At 40.2% G+C, this 21,940-nt stretch overlaps 1 protein-coding gene across 1 annotated transcript; it reads right to left on the minus strand.

Annotated features, from left to right (window-relative positions):
* Positions 1-486: 486 nt before the first annotated feature.
* Positions 487-20,958, minus strand: LOC141592200 (DEAD-box ATP-dependent RNA helicase 57). Its single transcript, XM_074412797.1, has 12 exons — positions 20,761-20,958; positions 20,576-20,678; positions 20,366-20,478; positions 19,323-19,414; positions 18,516-18,612; positions 18,280-18,360; positions 17,948-18,180; positions 17,469-17,663; positions 16,562-16,652; positions 15,932-16,054; positions 15,237-15,387; positions 487-903 (listed from the first exon to the last, which is right to left on the minus strand). Exons 1-12 carry the CDS (start codon positions 20,836-20,838, stop codon positions 686-688), a joined length of 1,575 nt encoding a protein of 524 aa, XP_074268898.1. The 5' UTR covers positions 20,839-20,958; the 3' UTR covers positions 487-685.
* Positions 20,959-21,940: the final 982 nt, after the last annotated feature.

Here is a 21,940-nt window from a genome sequence, read left to right on the forward strand (position 1 = left end):
TCAACTTATTTCCCCACCAAATTCAACCATATAACAATTCACGTTATTTACCTTAAATTCAACTTGATTCCGTTTGAAGGTGTGTCCAAATACCATGGACACGTGTCGGACACGTGCCCAAATAAAAGATGAAAGTTAGACACGGCTTTACAAGTGTCCGACACGTTTTGACGTGTGTCTGACAAGTGTCGTGTCCGACACGGGAACGCCGATTAGGAGGAGTGTCCGTGCAACCTAGTGCCACAGTTTATTTTCAAGAGTGTTAGTCAGTCACTAATATAGCTATTTTTTTGCTATAAAATGTCTTAAAATTTTGTTTAATTGAGAGAAATCGAGCCACTACTTATTAGATCCGCTCTGTTTTATTTCCAAAGACAATTTTGTACAAGAAACTTTGAAAGTCGTTTTAATCTTAGCTTCCAAATTCCATGTTTTAAATGGTCAATATAATAGGACCAAGAGGACATCTAAATAACGCAGTTACACTAGGAACAAAAACACTGAAGGCTAGCATATGTAAGGACATTTTTTGCCACTTGAGAGAAAAATGGATGTTACAAATATATTTAGTTTCATTAAACTCAAAAAAGACTTCTTTTTTCGCCTTAAATATTACAGTACAATCTAAGTCATACATATAGATGCTAAATGTGATATGACCTGTAACATCATCGATTAATTTCGCTTAGTTTGCACTCAGGCTTCCATCATTTCGGCCAACAGATATAGAATCCCTTTGCGGTGTATGCCTTTTCCATTTGGTTTTTCGCATGGACATGATCCATGATGGCACCTCGCTACCTGACTGTGCTATCACATTAGCTATGTTCCGTAAAAAGGGTACATCTTGCTCCGTGTAGAGGGTAATAGCTTCTCCTTGTCTCCCAGCTCTGCCACATCGACCTGTACAACATAGACGCGTCTATTAAGTCACGAGGGCCATAAACAATAGCAAACGCTTGATACTTTTGATCGGTGTGTACGAGGAATTTACAAATATAACAGGTTTTTGGAAACAGTCACACCTGATTAGCTCTAGTCGATAGGGTAAGGGGGGTTCGGATGTACACAACCTTACTCTTGTATTAGCAACACAACGAAAAATTAGCTCTACTGCCCTAGGCAAAATGTTTTAATAAAAAAGAAAATCTGCCATGTAACTAAATAGTCTAAATTCTTTCCTGTGGTAGGAAAGATTTTAGCCGACCCCAAATCATTTTGGGATTAAGGCTCTGATGTTGTTAGGAAAGATTTGGAAAGAAGGAATGTCGTGTCCTAGGCAACAATTAACAAGAATTCTGTTGTATCGCCTCATAGGCTACCTTTTATTACAAGAGAGAGGGAATCGAATACTGGCGTAACCTTAACATAAAATTAAGTTGAGATATACATCAATTGATTGCCATCTTTTCAAAGAAAAAGGCATACAACGTTTCTTGAGCTATTGCATATTACATCGTATTGCAAACAGTAAGTCTCATGAGATACCGTCTCTCACTAGTCACTACATTAATGAGAGAACCAATAAATAACTAAGAACTAATTAAAAAGAAAAAGATAAAAATTAAATAAAAATGGAAACTACCTATTATGAGAGAGGTCTCTCAGTAACATTAATATTAAAAGACGTCCTCAAATGAATATTAAAAGTCGTCAACATCACGACCAAGTTGGAAAAAATTAGATCAAGCAACCAGATCACCGCATCGTGTTCATGGTCATGTCAACATTAAATGGGTCATCACTCCCAACACGAACCCGACCCAATTACATAAACAGGTCATTCGCCTCAACCCTAAACCAACCCATTTAATGTTTGTTTTAAGCAACGTGGCCTATTTAACCTATTTATTTTAAGTAGTTCATTTTCAACACACTTAACCCATTCAACCAATAAAACACAATAACCCAACTAAGTTTTACTCCGTATAACCCATTAGCCTAAATATGATGACTGATAGAGTCAAGAAGTGTCGAGTCACTAGGGCCTTTTTAGGCCAAGTATGCTTTTAATTAAGGGTCTTTTTGTCGGAATTAAGAGTTAATCTTCCCGTCCCGATGATTGTCATAACTAATGCGTTTTGATTCACGTGTGGAGCTTCGTATGAGGATAGAACCCGGAATCCAAAGAGCGAACCTCTAGCCACACTAGTAGACAAGAAATCACGCGGAGACGACCTTGCATGAACCAGTTACGGAGCCGACATTCCCTGCTAGGAAGCATGAAGGCTAAGTAGTGAAGAACTCGTGTTGAGGAAGTGAAGAAATAAATTCGTTCCAGGCTCTTTTGGCAGACTGCCACCATCAGCAGCAGTCTGCCATGGCAGTCTGCCCTCCGGGGCAGCGATCTCTTGCAATGATCTGCCACTCACACTCATCCCAGAGATCGCCGTTTGTCTTTGTGCTCGTGACTTTTATTAAGCCCGTTGGCTTAAATTTAAGCCCAAATCCCGTATTACCCTAGATTCGTGTGCAGCCTTATAAATAGTTCACATTTTGGAGACCTAAAAATCATCTTGTTTAGGAGTAATTCAAAAAGGCTTGTGTGTTAAGAAAGCTTGGATTTTTATTAAGGAATTTGTAATCTTTTAGTTTGGATGTTAATCTTTCTTCAATTCTTGGGTTTTTCTAAGAAGATGGAAGGCTAATCTCCCTTTTACTTGGTGTAATTTAATCAAAGTATCCAACTTTGATGTTGTAAGACTCCCAATTCTCTCTCAATTTATCTAATGTTCTTTCCTTTGTTCTTAAATTCTTATGTTGAGTAGATAGAATGTTTGAATTGATCACTCTTGCATCTTATTTACCCATCTATTGCAAATTCTAGAGAAATGGTTTAATCTATCTAGAATTGTTTGGAGCAAACTTGTTATATGTTGATTTGGTTTAAAGGATTCATATTTCAAGTAGGAAATTACATGTCTTTTCTTGCTAGTATGGTTTAATCTAGTAGGATTTGATTCTAGCTTACATCTCTTGTGAATAAGCTTCATGCTCAATACTAGTCTTTATTCATGGTTTAATGAGTTGTGGTTGGATTTGAAGGACTCACATATATGGTTTAATTGTGTGTGTCAATTTCTTGAGATGATAGTATTGGATAGATAACAATAGAGAGAAAAGAGTCAAACTTTGTCATTGTTGGATTACTAAGAGAGAATTACACCAAGTCTTTCCCATATTTGATTGTTGCACATCTAGTGTTTGTTGTTTTGCTTCTATGATAAGAATCGTCTTTACTTTTCCTTATTCTACTTCAAAACCCCTTTCTCCATTTATGTCATACTACATGTTAACCATTGTTCATAAGCATTGTTTGTTGATAAACATAATTAGTAGGTCCTTATTGTAGTTAGTGTTTTGATTAGTCCATAAAGTCCTAATTAGTTGCTATATAGTTAAAATTCAAGTCTTTAGTTCAAAAGTTCTTCCCTTGGGTTCGACCCTAACTTGCCAATTTACTACCCTATTGCTTGAAGTTAGTAAAGTTTAGTTAGGCTTATAAATTGTTAATTTGGTGGTTTATTCTAGTATATTAGCGACCTAGTTTATTGATTACCAAATTTTGGCGCCGTTGCCGGGGAAGGGCAACATAGCTAGAACTTGAGTTTGTGAATTTATGTTTAGTTGTTTTATTACTCCTCTTGTTGTTCGAAGTAATAGGAAGTTCTAATTTGTTTGCTTAGTGCGAAGGTATATGTTTGGTTCCCCACAACACGGTGAATCAACTCCCGTGGAAGAAGACGCTTTTGGGGCCTATTCTTGGCTATTCACTAACCCTTGGTACCGAAGGGCCCAAAGAGAGCATATAGTGGAAGAACCACCCTTAGAAGCCCCTATTGAAGAAGACCCTATTGACGTGGAGCCAATTGAAGTGGAATACCCTTCAATGGCGAATGATACTAGAACTATTAGGGAGCTCCGGCAAGAAATTATGACACTCAACCTCTTTGCATTGCTACCCACCCACGGGGCTAATGCCAACTTTGAATCAAGGGCTATTTCATTCACAACCTCCCAAAGTTTCGTGGACGTGCGGGGGATGATCCAAATCGCCATCTTTCCGAATTCCATATGATGTGTGAGGGTGCAATTCCAAATGGTGTCACGGAAGATCAATTTAAGTTGAGAGCTTTCCCATTTTCACTTCAAGACGCGGCAAAAGATTGGTTGTTTTACCTTCAACCGGTACAATCCGTACTTGAAGGACACGAAGGCGGCTTTTCTTGAGAAATACTACCCCGACTCAAGACATAACCATGCAAAGAAAGCCATCACTTCTCCAGAGCAAGATGCAAGTGAGAGCTTATATGAGTATTGGGAGAGATTCAAGAAGCTAGTTGCTCAATGTCCTTACCATGGCCTTAGTGGTGATGACCTTTTGGTCAACTTTTGTGATGGCCTTACCGCATAATACCAAATCATGGTTAATTCCGCTACGGGTGGTGGAGTTGACAACTATTCCGTGGCGGAGGCAAATGAGATCATAGAAAAGTTGGCCGCTAGCACAAGGAACTATGGAAGAAGCCGAGTGTCAAAGAATATTAACTCCATTGAGACACCTTCTCCTTCCTCCCACAAGCTTGAGAAAACCGTGGATGATCTCACAAAAATGGTTGCTCAACTAGTGGGGAACAATCAAGGAGGAGCACAAGGATCTAATGTGGAATGTAATTTTTGCCAAGGGCCACACCCAATGGAAACTTGTCCCATCATGGAAGAAGCGAAGGAATAAGCAAGGAGAATGTGAGTGCCATGATGCACGGTCAATACAACTCTAGGAACCCCAATGGGGGAGGGTATTATAAGTATGATCCGAGTGGCAATACTTACAACATTGGGTCAAGGGACAATCCAAACCTTAGTTGGGGAGGAGATACCTCCAAGAGCTTCCAAAATGGTCAATTCAACCACTTGAAGAACTCCAACTCTCAAGGACAAAACTCCAATTACCAAAGAAACAACAATCATCAACAATCCAAGGGAGGATCCTTCCAATTTGGAAACCAAGGACACCAAGGTAATTTCCAAGGTAACCCCAAGAACTTCCAACAAGGAGGGGGCTCTTCCTCCCAAGGAAATGAAGATTTGTCTACGAATGAGATGTTTAAGATGATCATGAAAGGGCAAGCCGAAAATACCAAGAGGTTTGACAAAATGGATGCGGACAAAATTTCAGTGATCTTGGGGTGAAGAACCTTGAGATCCAACTCGCCAACTCGCACAAGAAATGGCCAAGAACAATCAAAGGAACTCTAACTCGATTCCATCTACAACATTTCCACCAAAGGAAAATGCAAACTCCATGACTTTGAGAAAGGGGAGAACCCTAGAATCTCCCCAAAGAAGAAGAGGAAGGCCAAGTCACGTGAGAGAGGGTCATTGACATTGAGGAACAAATTGAAGAAGAGCTAGTGGTTGAGAAAGAGAAAGAGACACCTTCTAAGACTAATGGAGAAGAGGAGAAGAGTCCCTTGAGGAATGACAAAGAAAAGAGTGAAAGCAACAAAACCAAGGATCATGTTGAGGAGATCGAGAGAGAATATGTTGTGGAGGTACCTTTTCCTAGTGCTCTCACACATTCTAAAAGAGTCGCAAGAGATGAGGATCTCTACGAAACTTTTAGGAAGTGTGAAGTAAATATCCCTTTGCTAAATCTTTTGAAAGGTGTGCCTAGGTATGCAAAGTTTCTCAAGGAACTTTGCACACCTAGGAGAAGCCCAAGGAAGGGAACCCAAAGAGTAAGGGTAAGTGAACATGTTTCCGCATTTTAAAAATCACTTCCCAAAAAGTGTGGAGACCCGGAATGTTCACCATACCATGCTCTATCGGGGACAAAAGTTTCACTCGTCTTATGTTAGACCTTGGTGCATCAATCAATGTTATGCCATATGCCCTCTATGAGACTTTGGGACTTCCACCATCAACAAACCGATGTAGTGATCCAACTTGCGGATCGCTCAAACATATACCCAAAGGGGATGGTGGAGGATGTGTTGGTAGAGGTAGATCACTTAACCTTCCCTACCGACTTCTATGTTCTTGACATGGAAGCCGACTCGAGGGCCACTCCAATCCTTTTGGGGAGGCCTTTTATGAAGACCTCTAAAACCAAGATTGATGTGTCTAATGGGAACCTCACTATGGAATTTGATGGAAGGAAACTCACGTACAACATCTATGATGCTATGAAACAACCTAGCGATTCACATTCATGTTATTTCTTAGACATCATTGAACCAATTACCTCTCAAATTTATATGTTGAAATCATAGGGACCCACTTGAGGTGGCCCTCACTAACAATGTCGAGAAAGAAGGGTTGCGGTTTTTGTTGTCTAATGATGTGCAGGATTATGTCAACAAGTTAGAGGAGGAAGTAACCCTTGATGACGATCAAATGGAGAAGATGAGACGACGGAATCGGGGGTTTCATCGATCTGCCATGACCACCATGATGCAGCTTCCGCCACGCCTGCTGGACCACTAAGACATCTGCCGTGGCGATCTGCCATACCCTCAGCGATCTGCCAAATCCCCTGTTTCCCGAATACTTGTTTTGCTTGAAGACAAATCCTAGTTACCCCAAATTCCTACCCCTAGAAGCCTCCTCAAAGACCACTTCCATCCATCATTAAGCCACCCACCCCCGATCTAAAACCACTCCCCGACCACTTGAAGTACGTGTTTCTTGGGGAAAACAACACTCTACCTCTCATCATTTCAAACCAACTTGAGGGTGATCAAGAGAAGAGATTGGTGGATGTTTTGCATAAATACAAAGGAGCATTTGGATGGAGCATCGCGGATATCAAGGAATAAGTCCAAGCACTTGCATGCACAAAATTCGATTGGAAAAGGATGCAAAACCCGTCCGCGAACCACAACGGAGGCTCAATCCACCCATGATGGAAGTTGTCGAGGAAGAGATTATCAAACTTCTCCAAACGGGTATTATCTTTCCAATTAGTGACTCCCAACGGGTAAGTCCTACTCAAGTTGTGCCAAAGAAGGAGGGGTGACGGAATCAAAAACCCTCGAGGGCGTTGATCCCCACCCGTTTACAAACGGGATGGAGGGTGTGTATTGATTATCGCCGCCTCAACCAAGTCACTGGAAGACCATTTCCCTACCCTTTATAGATCAAATGCTAGAGAGGTTAGGTGGAAAAGAGTACTTATTGTTTTTGGATGGATATTCCGGGTATTTTCAAATCCCCATTCACCCGGAGGATCAATCCAAAACAACTTTTACTTGCCCATTTGGTACTTATGCTTACCACCGCATGCCCTTTGGATTGTGCAATGCCCCCGGCACTTTCCAACGATGCATGATGAGCATTTTCTCGGACTATATGGAGCGTATTTTGGAAGTCTTCATGGATGACTTCACCATCCACGGGGACTCATTTGACTCGTGTCTGAGACCACCTCGCTATGGTCCTATCACGGTGCATGACTCTCACCTCGTTTTAAATTCTGAAAAGTGTCACTTAATGGTGAGTACTGGAATCGTGTTAGGGCACATAGTGTCGAAAAGAGGGATTGAGGTGGATACGGCCAAGGTGGATGTGATTAAAACCTTACCGTATCCATCTAATACTCGAGACGTGAGGTCGTTCTTGGGACACGCGGGTTTTTATCGAAGGTTTATTAAAGATTTCTCCAAAATAGCTAACCCTCAGTGCAAACTTTTGCACAAGGATGTGGAGTTCGTGTTTGATGATCATTGTAGGGAAGCATTTGACTTGTTGAAGGAGAGACTTATATCGGCCCCAATCATTCAAGCACCCAGTGGGATCGGCCTTTTGAGATCATGGCCGTCTGGCGATTTTTGCCATTTGGAGCCGTATTGGGACAAAAGGATGACAAAGCTTCATATGTGATTCAATATGCTTCATCTCTCTTGAATGATGCTCAACGAAACTACACCGTCACCGAGAAGGAATTCTTGGCGGTGGTATATGCTCTAGAGAAGTTCCGCTCATACTTACTAGGAGTCAAGGTGATTGTCTATACCGATCACAAATCCATCACTCAACTTGTGAGCAAGAAGGACTCCAAACCAAGATTAATGAGGTGGGTTCTCCTACTTAGTGAGTTTGACATAGAGATAAGAGAGAAAAAGGGATTGGCAAATGTGGTGGCCGACCACCTAAGTCGACTACAACTTAATGATCAACAAATACAACGAATGGGGGTAGTCGATGGGAGTTTGCCTCATGAATCCCTTTATAGTTTGAGGATGACGGAGCCATGGTATGCCAACTTGGTAAACTACATGGTCACCAAGAAGTTTCCCACCTCCCTTTCATCTAGTCAAAGGAACAAGATCAAGTCCGATTCTAGGTTCTATATATGGGATGAGCCATATTTGTGGAAAATGTGCCAAGACCAAGTCATCCGCCGTTGTGTGCCGGATGTAGAAATCCCGTCCATCCTAAAGCATTGCCACGAGTACGCTTGTGGGGGTCACTTTGGGCCGCATAGAACGGCACGTAAAATCCTTGAGTGCGGCTTCTATTGGCCCAAGTTGTTTAAAGATGCTCATATTTTCGTTACTACTTGTGATAGATGCCAACGTTTTGGTAACATATCACGTAGGAATGAAATGCCCCAACAACCGATGCTCTACTTGGAAATTTTTGATGTTTGGGGAATAGACTTCATGGGGCCATTCCCTAACTCCTATGGATACATCTACATCCTCTTGGCGGTCGACTACGTGTCTAAGTGGGTGGAAGCCATCCCCACAAAATGTGATGATGCAAAGACGGTGCAAGCATTTGTCAAAAGCAATATATTTTCAAGATTCGGCTTCCCAAAAGCCATTGTGAGTGATAGGGGGACTCATTTTTGTAACAAGGTGATCTCAACCTTGCTTCAAAAATATGGTGTGCTTCACAAAGTTTCTACGGCATATCACCCCCAAACAAATGGCCAAGCGGAAGTCTCTAACCGGGAGATTAAACACATCTTGGAAAGAACGGTCAATCCCGACCGAAAGGATTGGAGCAAGAGGCTTGAAGATGCTCTTTGGGCTTATAGAACGGCCTATAAGACCCCACTCGACATGTCCCCATATAGGCTAATTTATGGGAAGGGATGCCACCTTCCCGTAGAAGTGGAGCACAAAGCCTATTGGGCAATCAAAGCTTTTAATCAAAATGTCGATGAGGCGGGATTGCACCGAAAGCTTCAAATACAAGAATTGGAAGAGCTTAGGCACAATGCCTATGACAATGCTAGCATCTACAAGGAAAAGGCTCGGTCTTGGCATGACAAGATGGTCACAAGAAGAGTTTTCAAAGAGGGAGATGATGTGTTGGTTTTTCAAAGTCGCCTCAAGAATTTTCCTAAGCAAGCTAAGGTCAAAGTGGTATGGACCTTACAAAGTCAAGAAAGTTTTTCCCCACGGAGCGGTGGAGGTGGAAGACCCGACCTCCGGGAAGGTGATAAAGGTAAATGGGCAACGGTTGAAGAAGTACTACAAAGGAATCGAACTACAAGGTGAAGAGGATCTTCTTTTAGAAGATCCAATTTATAAAGATTGATTCTCCAACATTGACTTAGTCGAGCCATCGACGTTAAAAATACGGCACAAATTTGTAAATATTCTCTTTTAGTGTAGAATTTCCCCTTTTTCATAGATAGAATTTACATTCACGTCATTTATCATTCCGTTATTTACATTCTTGTTAATAAATTGCATTAACCTTCATGAAGTTACTAATCATTCTATAAAGTGTGAAGTCGATTTTTACATCTCCTCGGAAGGCGTGTCATTGATGAAGTGACGGAAAAGTGGAAAGGAATTTGAATAGGGGCGTGTCACGGGGAAGAGCAAGGATGAGGTGAAGCTTGTGAGCTAAATTTTGGTTTTATACCAAAATTTAGCCAACACAAAAAAATGCGACATCAGGAGGTTTTGGCAGACTGCCAAACACCTCGGCAGTCTGCCACGGCAGTCTGCCAAAACCACGGCAGTCTGCCGTTCCTGCTACAGTACCGGATTGCTCTAAAAATTACCCACGAGAATGCCCTTGTCCTCATTTCAGAATTTTCGAAACCCTCAATCATCCCAAATCCCCATCTCCCTTCAATCACCCCATTCCCACCCAAATCACCCAAAATCCTTACCAACTTTCATCAAATCTTCATTCCTTAACTCTTTAAACCTCCATCATCCCCTCACAACACACAAAATACCTTTGATTCCACCCAAAATCAGAAATTTCCCCCAAATTTTGAAGAACCCTAACTTTGAAGACCTCAAATTTCAAGCTTCCAGTTTGGAAATCAAGGGTTTAAGACGGGTTTTTGAGCAACTAGGAGCAACAAAGAGCATTATTTTTGTGGAATTCGGGGAGGTATAACAACCAAACTCTACTTCCATTTTTCTTGCTCTCTTATAATTCGTTTTTCTTCTTGTTTTAGAAGAATTAGTTGGATTAGTTGTTGCCTTTTGATGTTATAGTTGTTGTTGGTGGAAAAATTTTCTGGGTGAGGCTAGACAAACATCAAACACAAGCTTTTGAATTCGTCTTGAGCTATTGCACACCAAGTGTTTGGTGAATTGTCTCAAAGAGTGAAAAATTTTTTTGAGTGCCCTATTTTGTGTTGGTTGTGTTGTATCAACTTTCTTGTAGGTACAAAAATGTCAAGCTTTAAACCCATTCCGAAGGCCAAACAAGAAAAGGGTTGTAGAGGAAGCCGAAAATGTGGAGGAACCAATTTTTACCGGGGGGGAAGGGTTAGATGCCAACCAACTCAAAATCTTTCAAAAACTCGGCATTCACCAAAAACAACCTATCAAAACCACCCGTTTCCTTTCCCCCGAGACTCTAAATGCCCTAGGCATGGGCACTCTCGCCCGGACTATGCTTGCTAAGGTGGGTTTAGAAGACTACTTTGATGATGGGTTATGGGATTACACTTACACCTCCTACACCCGAGAGTTCCTTTCGACCTTGACGGAGTGTAATGTGGCGGAGGGAAGAGAGAAAAAAATCCGATTTCGAGTGAATGGCAAGTGGCATACCCTCACCCATACCCAAGTAAGAGAGGTCTTGTCCATCTCCAAAGCCCCATCCCCCATTCTCACGCCCGGAGTCGGAGTGATGCGGCTTGGACCGAGATGGTAGGAACCAAAATGCCGCCCGTGACAATATGATTTCTGTGCGCACCAACCCCGTGGTCCAACTCCTCACCCGCTTCATAACCACCATCTTCTATCTTTATAGGAGAACCAACTAAGGTCAATGCCAAAATCCGAACTACCATGGACCATGCTCCGGAGGGGGTAGGAGTGCCCGATCGGTACAACTATTTATTGATGCATGCGTGTTCACAAGACCAAGAGTTCGGGAGGGAGTATAAATTGCGGGGGGGCAATCACATTCTTTGTCACGCATTTTGATGGGGACATTGATGAGTCCCAAGACATCTTCAAGACTAAAGGTCTTCCCTATTACAATGATATGGTCCTTGAGGAGTGTAAGATGTTCAAGAAGGTGAAGGATGAACCCCTTAAGGGGTATTGGTTGGGTCCCGACAAGCAAAAATACTTGAGGCTTCCGAGGCCTAGCAATTCTCCTTTGCCAAGTGGTACCCATGGTAGGAACTTCTTTTGTCGTATGGATATTTCGGACTTTGCCTCCGATGAGGAGGAAGAGGAGGCAACAAATGAGCCTCCCGTGGACATGGACACCCCCATGTATGACGCGGGGGAGGGCTCTCATGCATCGGTTGCTCCTTGGCAACAAAATATGTACGACTATTTCAAAGAGACAAGAGAGGTGTTCACTACCATAAGTGGACGTGTGGAGAATCTCCAATCTTGGCAACAACAACAAACACCAAGGTTGGAGAATCTTGATCAATGGAAAAGTGTGGTTGATGATAGGGGGAGATTGATAGAGGAGGCCGCAACAACTCAAACGGCTTTGATGAGGGAAATGATTGCCAACCAAGAGGCTAACCGTCGTTGGCAACAACAACTTGACCAATCAATGGCGACAATGCCACCATGTGGAAAGCACAAAATGAGTGGAGAAGCGAATGGACCACCATTTGGGGTCCAAAATGAAAGATATCAAGAGTATGTCGAAGATTCATACTATGATGCAAGGACCCAAGAAGACACACTTGGGATAGTTAATGGTCTATTTGGCATGTCTCTCCACCCCACCATCCCACCCTCTATCACCCAAGAAGATGTGGACCAACACTATGCCCGGGCAACAAGAGAAAGAGAAAGAAGAGAAAGAAGGTGGAAGAACCAAGGCACCCATGATCAAGAGGGTGCCTCGGGTTCTCATTCTTGAAGAAGAAGTGTGTGACTCCTCCACATTGAGGACAATGTGGAATGTAAGTGTGGGGGAGGAATTTGGATTGTATTATATGTAAATTTCTTGTTGGTTAATGCATGCAAAAAAAAAAAAAAAAAAAAAAAAAAAAAAAAACGAAAATCCCGGCTATGTGAAAACCCACAAGGGTGGGCGCCTAGGCAAGATTGGGAAAGGTGGCCGAGGACGGAATGAAAACCCGAAAGGGCATTCCGGGCAAAATGAAAAATTGAGTTGCGAGCCACCATGAGAGGAAAGGAAAAGCTAAGGTGAAAACCCGAAAGGGCACCTTAGGCAAAATGAGGGATTTTCAACAAAAAAAAAAAAAAAAAAAAAAAAAAAAAAAAAAAATTGAAAAATTGAAAAATGCACCACCAAAAATATGGAGGGACAAGAAGGGAGTGATAAGGAGGGTCTTGGAAGGAGGCTAGACTAGGATTTAATTTCATTTTTGAGTCACAAAAACTTGTTCCAAATCGGTGGATTTTTGGCTATGGCTACTTTGGTTGTTGAATTGCATAGGTGTGTGGCCAACCAAGTAGCATGATCATACTCTTTATGGAGTGATAAGGGGGTGAAATAAGGGGAAGATGAATGATGTGGAGGATTGGTTTTGTCACTTTGCTTGTGCCTTGGGATAAGGCAAAAGTGGCCACTTCTACTTTGGAGATATAAGAAGGGTGGAGTTATGTGAGGAGTCGGAGTTGGGGTCATGTCGTGTCTTGTGTGAGGGATGATATAAGGAGGACGAGTGAGAGAAGAGTTTGTGTCACCTTTGAGTCTAGATTTTCTCTTTAATTGGTGGTAGTTCAAGAGGGAGAAATAAGGAGGAAGAGGTGAGGGAAGAGTGGTCATTCTCTCCTACACCCGCTTGTGGACTTGCTTAGAATGCTTTCTTGAGTTTTACTCGGGACGAGCAAAAGTCCAAGTGTGGGGGAGTTTGATAGAGTCAAGAAGTGTCGAGTCACTAGGGCCTTTTTAGGCCAAGTATGCTTTTAATTAAGGGTCTTTTTGTCGGAATTAAGAGTTAATCTTCCCGTCCCGATGATTGTCATAACTAATGCGTTTTGATTCACGTGTGGAGCTTCGTATGAGGATAGAACCCGGAATCCAAAGAGCGAACCTCTAGCCACACTAGTAGACAAGAAATCACGCGGAGACGACCTTGTGAACCGATTCTGGGCCAGCATTCCCTGTAGGAAGCATGAAGGCTAAGTAGTGAAGAACTCGTGTTGAGGAAGTGAAGAAATAAATTGTTCCGAGCTCTTTTGGCGATCCACCATCGCCAGACGATCTGCCATGGCGATCACCCCTCAGGGCAGGCGATCTCTGCAATCATCTGCCACTCATCCGCATTCTTGGTTGTCTTTGTGCTCGTGACTTTTATTAAGCCCGTTGGCTTAAATTTAAGCCCAAATCCCGTATTACCCTAGATTCGTGTGCAGCCTTATAAATAGTTCACATTTTGGAGACCTAAAAATCATCTTGTTTAGGAGTAATTCAAAAAGGCTTGTGTGTTAAGAAAGCTTGGATTTTTATTAAGGAATTTGTAATCTTTTAGTTTGGATGTTAATCTTTCTTCAATTCTTGGGTTTTTCTAAGAAGATGGAAGGCTAATCTCCCTTTTACTTGGTGTAATTTAATCAAAGTATCCAACTTTGATGTTGTAAGACTCCCAATTCTCTCTCAATTTATCTAATGTTCTTTCCTTTGTTCTTAAATTCTTATGTTGAGTAGATAGAATGTTTGAATTGATCACTCTTGCATCTTATTTACCCATCTATTGCAAATTCTAGAGAAATGGTTTAATCTATCTAGAATTGTTTGGAGCAAACTTGTTATATGTTGATTTGGTTTAAAGGATTCATATTTCAAGTAGGAAATTACATGTCTTTTCTTGCTAGTATGGTTTAATCTAGTAGGATTTGATTCTAGCTTACATCTCTTGTGAATAAGCTTCATGCTCAATTCTAGTCTTTATTCATGGTTTAATGAGTTGTGGTTGGATTTGAAGGACTCACATATATGGTTTAATTGTGTGTGTCAATTTCTTGAGATGATAGTATTGGATAGATAACAATAGAGAGAAAAGAGTCAAACTTTGTCATTGTTGGATTACTAAGAGAGAATTACACCAAGTCTTTCCCATATTTGATTGTTGCACATCTAGTGTTTGTTGTTTTGCTTCTATGATAAGAATTGCATCTTTACTTTTCCTTATTCTACTTCAAAACCCCTTTCTCCATTTATGTCATACTACATGTTAACCATTGTTCATAAGCATTGTTTGTTGATAAACATAATTAGTAGGTCCTTATTGTAGTTAGTGTTTTGATTAGTCCATAAAGTCCTAATTAGTTGCTATATAGTTAAAATTCAAGTCTTTAGTTCAAAAGTTCTTCCCTTGGGTTCGACCCTAACTTGCCAATTTACTACCCTATTGCTTGAAGTTAGTAAAGTTTAGTTAGGCTTATAAATTGTTAATTTGGTGGTTTATTCTAGTATATTAGCGACCTAGTTTATTGATTACCAATGACGATGATCATTCTTATTTTTAAGAAGGTTGGTTAGATTATCGAGTCTACTCAACGAAATTAAGACCCATTTAATTAAATGGATTAATGTCGAAAGATCTATAAGTTTTGTGCTGTGCATGGCAACACAATTATATAAATGGGTTACGGCCTCTTAACCGTAACCGCTAACTTCGTGTTGGATTTTCGGATCGGGTCAATGATTGTCGCCTTTAGAAACAAATATAAGCACTCCAACATGTTATTGAAATGCGTAATTCATAAAAGCTCTATAATAATAAAATAAAGATGCGCTTCAATTAGTAGAATCAGTCACAATTAATCACACGCAAAAATTTTAGGCATAGAGCAACTTACCAACTCTATGGATGTACGTGGAAGCAGAATCTGGAAAATCATAATTAATCACACAGTTGAGGCCTTTGAAGTCCATGCCACGATCAACAACGCCAGTGGCTATTAAAATCCAAGTTTTACCAGCCCTAAAATTATCAACAGCATTTTCCCGCTGCATAAAGTCCAAATATCCAAGATTAAATCAATTACAATTTAAGCACCCAGTAAACATAACAAAGAAATGGTTCAACCCAGAGATGGTAAAACATTCAGTGCATCTCATACTACTACAAAACCCGAGCATCTCCATCCTTCCGCAAAATTGGAGGAAGGTGCAAATATGACTACATTCCTAATGAATCTGTAGTCTGTACCTAGCACCGACTGAGCTTTGTGCCACAATACTCCCATGAAATTTTACATCAATAAATTAACGTGGTTTAAAATTGAACTTCATTAAACATGGAGTGTGGTGGTCCTGGAATTGGGTCACACCATGGAACATTGTAATTAGTAACTAGTAAGGTGTGGGATATAGGAATATACAGATGGAGAGTGGAATAGACAAACCCCAAGTTAAATTCATTCATAATCATATCATAAAGTTGCGCAGTACAGTATTTTTTAGATTTTTGAGTTTAGGAATTGTAACTAAAGTTCACAATGCTTTTTGACTAGGAACCCCAGTAGCAACTATCTTCAATGGGAAGACCCACCTGTGCTTGCGGCAAATCAGCATGGACAACATCAACTTTAAGATCACATAAACCCAATTCTTTGTACAATTCTTGAGCACGTTCCTTGCTTTGCACAAAAATTAACACTGGTGGATTCAAGCTCTGTTCAGGGAAAAAAACAAAATCAAAGAAGCATTTGTTAAGAAAGAACCACGGCTAATTCATATAATAATAATGCAAAAGATAAAATGCACCTCAAAGAAATATTTGAAAGAAAACTTGCTGACAAAGATAGCCAATACGCTATTCTTTTTACTGATACAGCTCCTTACAGATTGCAAAAAACCACTATAGCTTATACAATCGGCCATTAAATATTTCAAAAGTGTCCTTTCTACTGTTCCTAAGACTGTTACTAATCTTTTTTATTTTGAACATAAAAAAATTAGAGATTTTTAAAAGCTAGGCCAACGAGTATCTCCAGGTAGAATAGCGAAAACTATGGTTAATGATTTCTAAATAAATAAGAAAACTGAGACTCAAAGACAGCAGCCATTAAAGCTATTTTCTTGAAACAGAAGCTACACTTAGCAGTTCAGAATCAGTTACAATTACAGGTAACCAAAAATTCAAGAGCAAAAGGATTTCTTGCTGCCCAACATTCCCTACCTCCGCAAAAATCTGTCTTAGTGCAAGAAATTTTCCTTCTTCACTTCCAGCAAAAACCAATTTTTGCTTTACAGATTCAGAAGCTGTATTCCTAATGAAACATTTAACACAGCATGGCATTAAACCAAAATATGATTGAAAACAAACCAAAAAAAACAGAGTACATATACAAATGCTTGCGCTGCCACCCACACAGAGGGACAAAGCTTGGTACACTATATGGTTATTTGATTAAGGTAATGTTCTAGAGAGAGCATAAGAGCAAAGTAAAACAAAACGGAACCAAGGACTACCAGATAAGCAATCATGGGTACACCCAAACGAGATGTATCATGATAGAAAATAAGATAGTTAATTAATTGTAACAAAATTAGACAATTATGCAAAAGATTATTCACAACATGAAGTTCATGAGTTTGAATATTTAACTTATTACAGGAACTTCACACGGGGACGCTAATTATTGCGGCCAATTTGAAGGAAGAGTATAAAGGCACGAATGAGATGATCAAAACAACTCTTTTGAATTGCAAAAGGTAAAAATAAATAGGAAGCGAACTTCCTTTATACAGAAGGGCATCAAGGATTCATGCAAGGCTCTCATAAAGGACACATTTGCTTATGGTTTCAGAGTGGTCCGTTAGTATTTCCTACAACACCTCAGCCCAATATTCCATCCACTCGAGGGTGGCCCATTCTAACATCTGTGGATCTGTTGCCTTATTTTTTAGGTTTCAGCAAGATGTTAATACTTGCTCATACCGCTTATGTCCAGGAAACACGTGTATAGGCTAGAGGATTTTCTTTTTCGACAATGGCCTAGAACACTTTTTCAGTGCATAGTGAAGCAAGTAGATTCTCGGCTGGAAACTATATATACACTACGTAATATGAGAAACTCACTCACTTTTTGCCCACAATGATCCGCACAGCATCATGCATCAATGTACGGGCAAGGTCTTCAACTGTGTCAGGTAAAGTAGCACTGAACAATGATCTGATTATTGATGGGTTTGAGCATGCTTTAACAACAAAATCAATCTGCTTCACAAAGCCAAGCTCAAATAGCTTATCAGATTCATCAAGAACAAGGAATTCAACTCTGCACAATGGAAACATGAATTAGCAAGAAGCCACAATTTACATGCTCATATGTTCAATTCAGAGTTCAAAGAGAATAATGATTGCACAAGGCCACAAGGGTTCCATCCAATGTGTCAGGGGTCAAAAGTGAATTAATTACTCGACTTTGGTAATTGAAAATGTCAAAGTCCCTCCCACCTCCCCTCTAGTGTTGCAACGATGATAACCACAAACAAAAATTGACTTAAGTAGCTTCACATAATGGCAATCTCTCGCAACTACGCAAATGAGAACAGCATATACCTGGTTAAATCAAGCTTTCTTTTGCTGATTGCATATTCTAAGCGAATTGGAGTTGAGATGAGGACATCACAAGGCAACTTTGAAAAATCAGCACTTTTGGCAAGCTCTTTGGTCATTAATTTAATATTGAATTTCTTTCCTTGAGCAAGTTTCTTGCATTCTCTAGTTGTCTGAGCAGCCAACTCTCGAGTAGGGCAAACCACAACAGCGCGGACACCACCTTTCATTCCATGCTGGTTAAAATATTAAGACGACGTTTATTTTGCATTACTAAAAAAAAACCTTTGAACACCTTCCTTCTCTAGCATATTCAACAACAAAAAGATAAATACCTTTAATTTCATTAATATAGGGCAGATGAACGCCAAGGTCTTCCCAGAGCCAGTAGGTGCACAAGCAAAGCATTCGCGCCCCTGAATATTTAACAATGTTAAACATGTAATGGGAAGAAGTAAAAAAATAGTTAGCTCTTTGCAGAAATGCAGATGGTCTGTAAAGGTCCAAGATTCATGAACCTAATATGTCTAGAAAGCCAGATGTCAATGAAAAATAAAGGCAGAATGCATACAGATAAAAGGACTGGAATAGTCTGCCGTTGGATAGGAGTAGGCTCCTTGTATCCAAGTTCAGCAAAATTTCGAAGTAAATATGGTTTACATTTGTATCTGTCAAAAAAAAAAGACAAAAGAGTAAACTATATTATATATGCAACATTACTAAAAAAGAGATGTTTGAAATCAAGGGACTGTAAGGCTTCGCTTTCGCTCTTCTTTTCTCCTCAAGAGGATATTTGTGCTACATTATCAAAGAAGTTTGTTCTACAGATAAACAATCCAAAAAAAGATGCATATCCAAAAATCTAGAGACTACAAAGCCTTCTCTTTCACTTTTCTGATCTCATCAAACGGGGAGGAAGCGGCAAAAAGTAAAAAAAAAAAATAATATCACATATGATGTATGAATGCAAGTAGCATACAAACTACAATACATGCTCTACTTCAAGAGTGACCATTTGCCAAAACAGTATCTATAGTAGAAGATTCAAGTTAGAAAGTCTGTTAATTAAAAAAATTAGATCGTATAAGTTGACCATCAAAGACAAACGGGTATAACATGAATGGTATGGAGTAATTGGTATCAAAGATTAAGACCATTACCAATTATATAATTTTATTATGCATATGTGCAGAAGAAACGCCTATGACCTAATTATGAGAAGAAAAGGAATATGGTGATTCAAATTTACATAAAAACTTAATAACACTCTAAAAACTTAATCAGATATCCAGTCTCAAGTCTCAACACATTGCTGAAAAAAATAATAATAAACAGGCATGCTATATCAAAATACTACAGGTTACAGTGAAGGCATTACCTAACACTAAGGTCCTCAAAGCTTTGGAGAGGAGATGGAACATTACTTCCAGAGATATGAATATTATGCTCTTTACGCAAAAGTTGATCACGCTGTAAGTTAAAAGGAAGTCACGTCAAATACACAACTGCAAACAGATTATCATGATTCACTAACTCATGGTGGCTGAGCTAGGGAGTTTGGAAGGGATCTCGCCCCCGTAATCAATGAAAAGTATACAATTCTGTTGTCCTAGCTTCCTTTCTAGTGCATTCCAAATAAATTGTCCCATTTCAGAATATAGTAAATAAAATTGGTATTCATCTTATATTACCCTTATAAAAGTAGCCACTAACAGTTAATCCCTATTCATTTGCTCCTATTTTCTATTAGTCAAAGGCTTAGTCTAGAAAAGAGTGTCTGAGAGGCCAGCCCGAGGCGTATGGGATCCAAAAGGGCGCACCTAAGCCACATTAGGCGCAACCGAGTTACACCTAGTGACAAGGCGCAATCAAGGTGCATTAATATCCAATCATATACGGAGTATTTTTTTTTCCAAATTGTTGTGCTTTACCCTTCTTTTCTCCCCCTAATGCTTAATTTCCACTTAACAATTTATCCCTCTTCGGAAACAAAAAGGGGACTAATTGTTGCACAAAATTTTGTTCTAAAATATCACTGTTCCGTTTGAAAATCAGTGTCTCGCACCCATAAGGTGGGCGTGCGCCTCGTTGTCTTAGACCCCATCGCCTAAGTGCGTCTTGCGCCTTCCTCAAAATAAGGTCAAAGGGTAATTTTGTATTTCATCGCATTTTCTTAAATCAACTGTTTAGTCAGAGGGGAGAATATAAATGGGATGGAGGGAGTAATTTCAATCTTGCTTCACCCCCAAATACATCTAACCGACATTCAATCTACATTTTAACCCCCAAAACTCTGTATCTTTACCTCATATTTAGCACATATAAACAAAACCCTACTCTGTATCATACTCAACTAATTCTGAAGCTAATCAATAAGACAAACGACAATCAAGCAAACGAATCGATAGTGTCAAACAGCACCTCAAGTTGCCGAAAAACCTCCTTCCTTTTCTCAGAAGCACCATCCTTTGCCTCACTGTTTTCTTGATCTTCAACTACAGAATCTACACCCTTGAATACATTGAACCCTTCCACTGGAATTAAATTAAACATCAACAATTAATTCCCATCATAAATCGGCAAAATAACGAATCAAATCGCCACATTAAAACATAAATTAAAAAATTCCACCAGCAATTGCATTCTTCCGCTTCCGCTTCTTGCTGGTCTTTTTCACTTCCAGTGGAATCTCGGTAATTGTATTTGTTTCGGTATCGCTATCGTCTTTTTTAAGCTACATATACAATTGCAAGTAGATAAGATTATGAAAGGTATAGAAAATGGAAATTAGGGTTGGAAAATGAGAGAATGAATACCTTGAAGACATCGAAATCTTTGGGGAATTTCTTACGATTGAATTTCAAGCCTGCGAATAGAAAAGAGGTGTCTTTCATTGACGGGCGAGGAAGAAATGTTAGCTGGAAAAGTTGGGAGGAAGGAGACGATCAGGTAATGAGAGCACAAAGATGAACTCAGTTGGCTACTGGCTAGGTAGGGTTTAAGGGTTTATGAGTATCGGTCCAACTCTTTTTCCATAAACTAGTTTTAAACCGTGTAAAAATAATTTATTTTTTTTTTTAAGAAAATCCCAAAGCGGGATTAAACGCTTTCATTCATATCATTCTTAGCAGCTTCAACAATACGACTTGGGAATGTCGTACTACTGAAAAACTTGCTTTCACCAATCGTACAGAGATGTGCCAAATCATGTGATACCTGATTACAGTTTCGTCGAACTAAGGACCAAGAGCAAGAGCTAACATAAGTACATAGAGAGCGAATTTTGTGAATTACAAGATGAAAATCGTTGCGCCCGGTTTCTTGACATTTTAGTGCATTGATAAATTCTTGGCAATCACCTTCCAAGCTGACATCCCTTGCTCCCTCTCGTCTCGCAAGCTACACACCCACAAGCATCGCCTCTGCCTCCGCAAATCGTGGCTCATACACCTCTCTTCGCCTTTCTGCACATCCCCATCGAAGTTCCCCTTTCTCAACCCTCCAAACAACCCCTATCCCCATCCCCGCACCTACCTTCACTCCTGCGTCCACATTGATTTTCAAAACACCAGCTCGAGGTGTACTTCATCCCGTCTCTACATCCCTCCGTCTCAAAGCTCCTGCCCCTGCCACCGTATTCTGATTCTTCCATCACCACCCACACTCTCCATCTCCCTCATTAGCTCTTGCACCCGTCTCACTCCCTTGTCCACCCTCGCTACATGATTCTTGAAGACAACCTTGTTCCTAATCTCCCAAATGGCCCACCTAGGTAGCACCAAAACGGACACGGACACGAACACTGACACGACACGACATCTCATGAAATTTAGGACACGGGACACGTCATTTAAATTTAATAAAATATACTCCCTCCTATTCATTTTAACTCTCCCCTTTCAAAAGGGCACGCAAATTAAGGGGAGGATTATTTTATTGTAGAGTATTGTGGTGGTGTAAGGTAATTAGAGAGAGGGAAGATATTATTGTGGGGTA

The sequence above is a fragment of the Silene latifolia genome, chromosome 7 (assembly GCF_048544455.1).
Source record: "Silene latifolia isolate original U9 population chromosome 7, ASM4854445v1, whole genome shotgun sequence".
NCBI classification, from domain to species: Eukaryota; Viridiplantae; Streptophyta; class Magnoliopsida; order Caryophyllales; family Caryophyllaceae; genus Silene; species Silene latifolia.

Coding starts and splice junctions, on each gene's coding strand:
- LOC141592200 (XM_074412797.1), bottom strand. CDS start 20,838: ATGAAAGACACCTCTTTTCTATTCGCAGGCTTGAAATTCAATCGTAAG. Junction 17,664..17,947: donor AGAAAGCTTGATTTAACCAG/GTATATGCTGTT, acceptor TCCATTGTGCAG/AGTTGAATTCCTTGTTCTTG. Junction 16,055..16,561: donor TAAGACAGATTTTTGCGGAG/GTAGGGAATGTT, acceptor TTCCCTGAACAG/AGCTTGAATCCACCAGTGTT.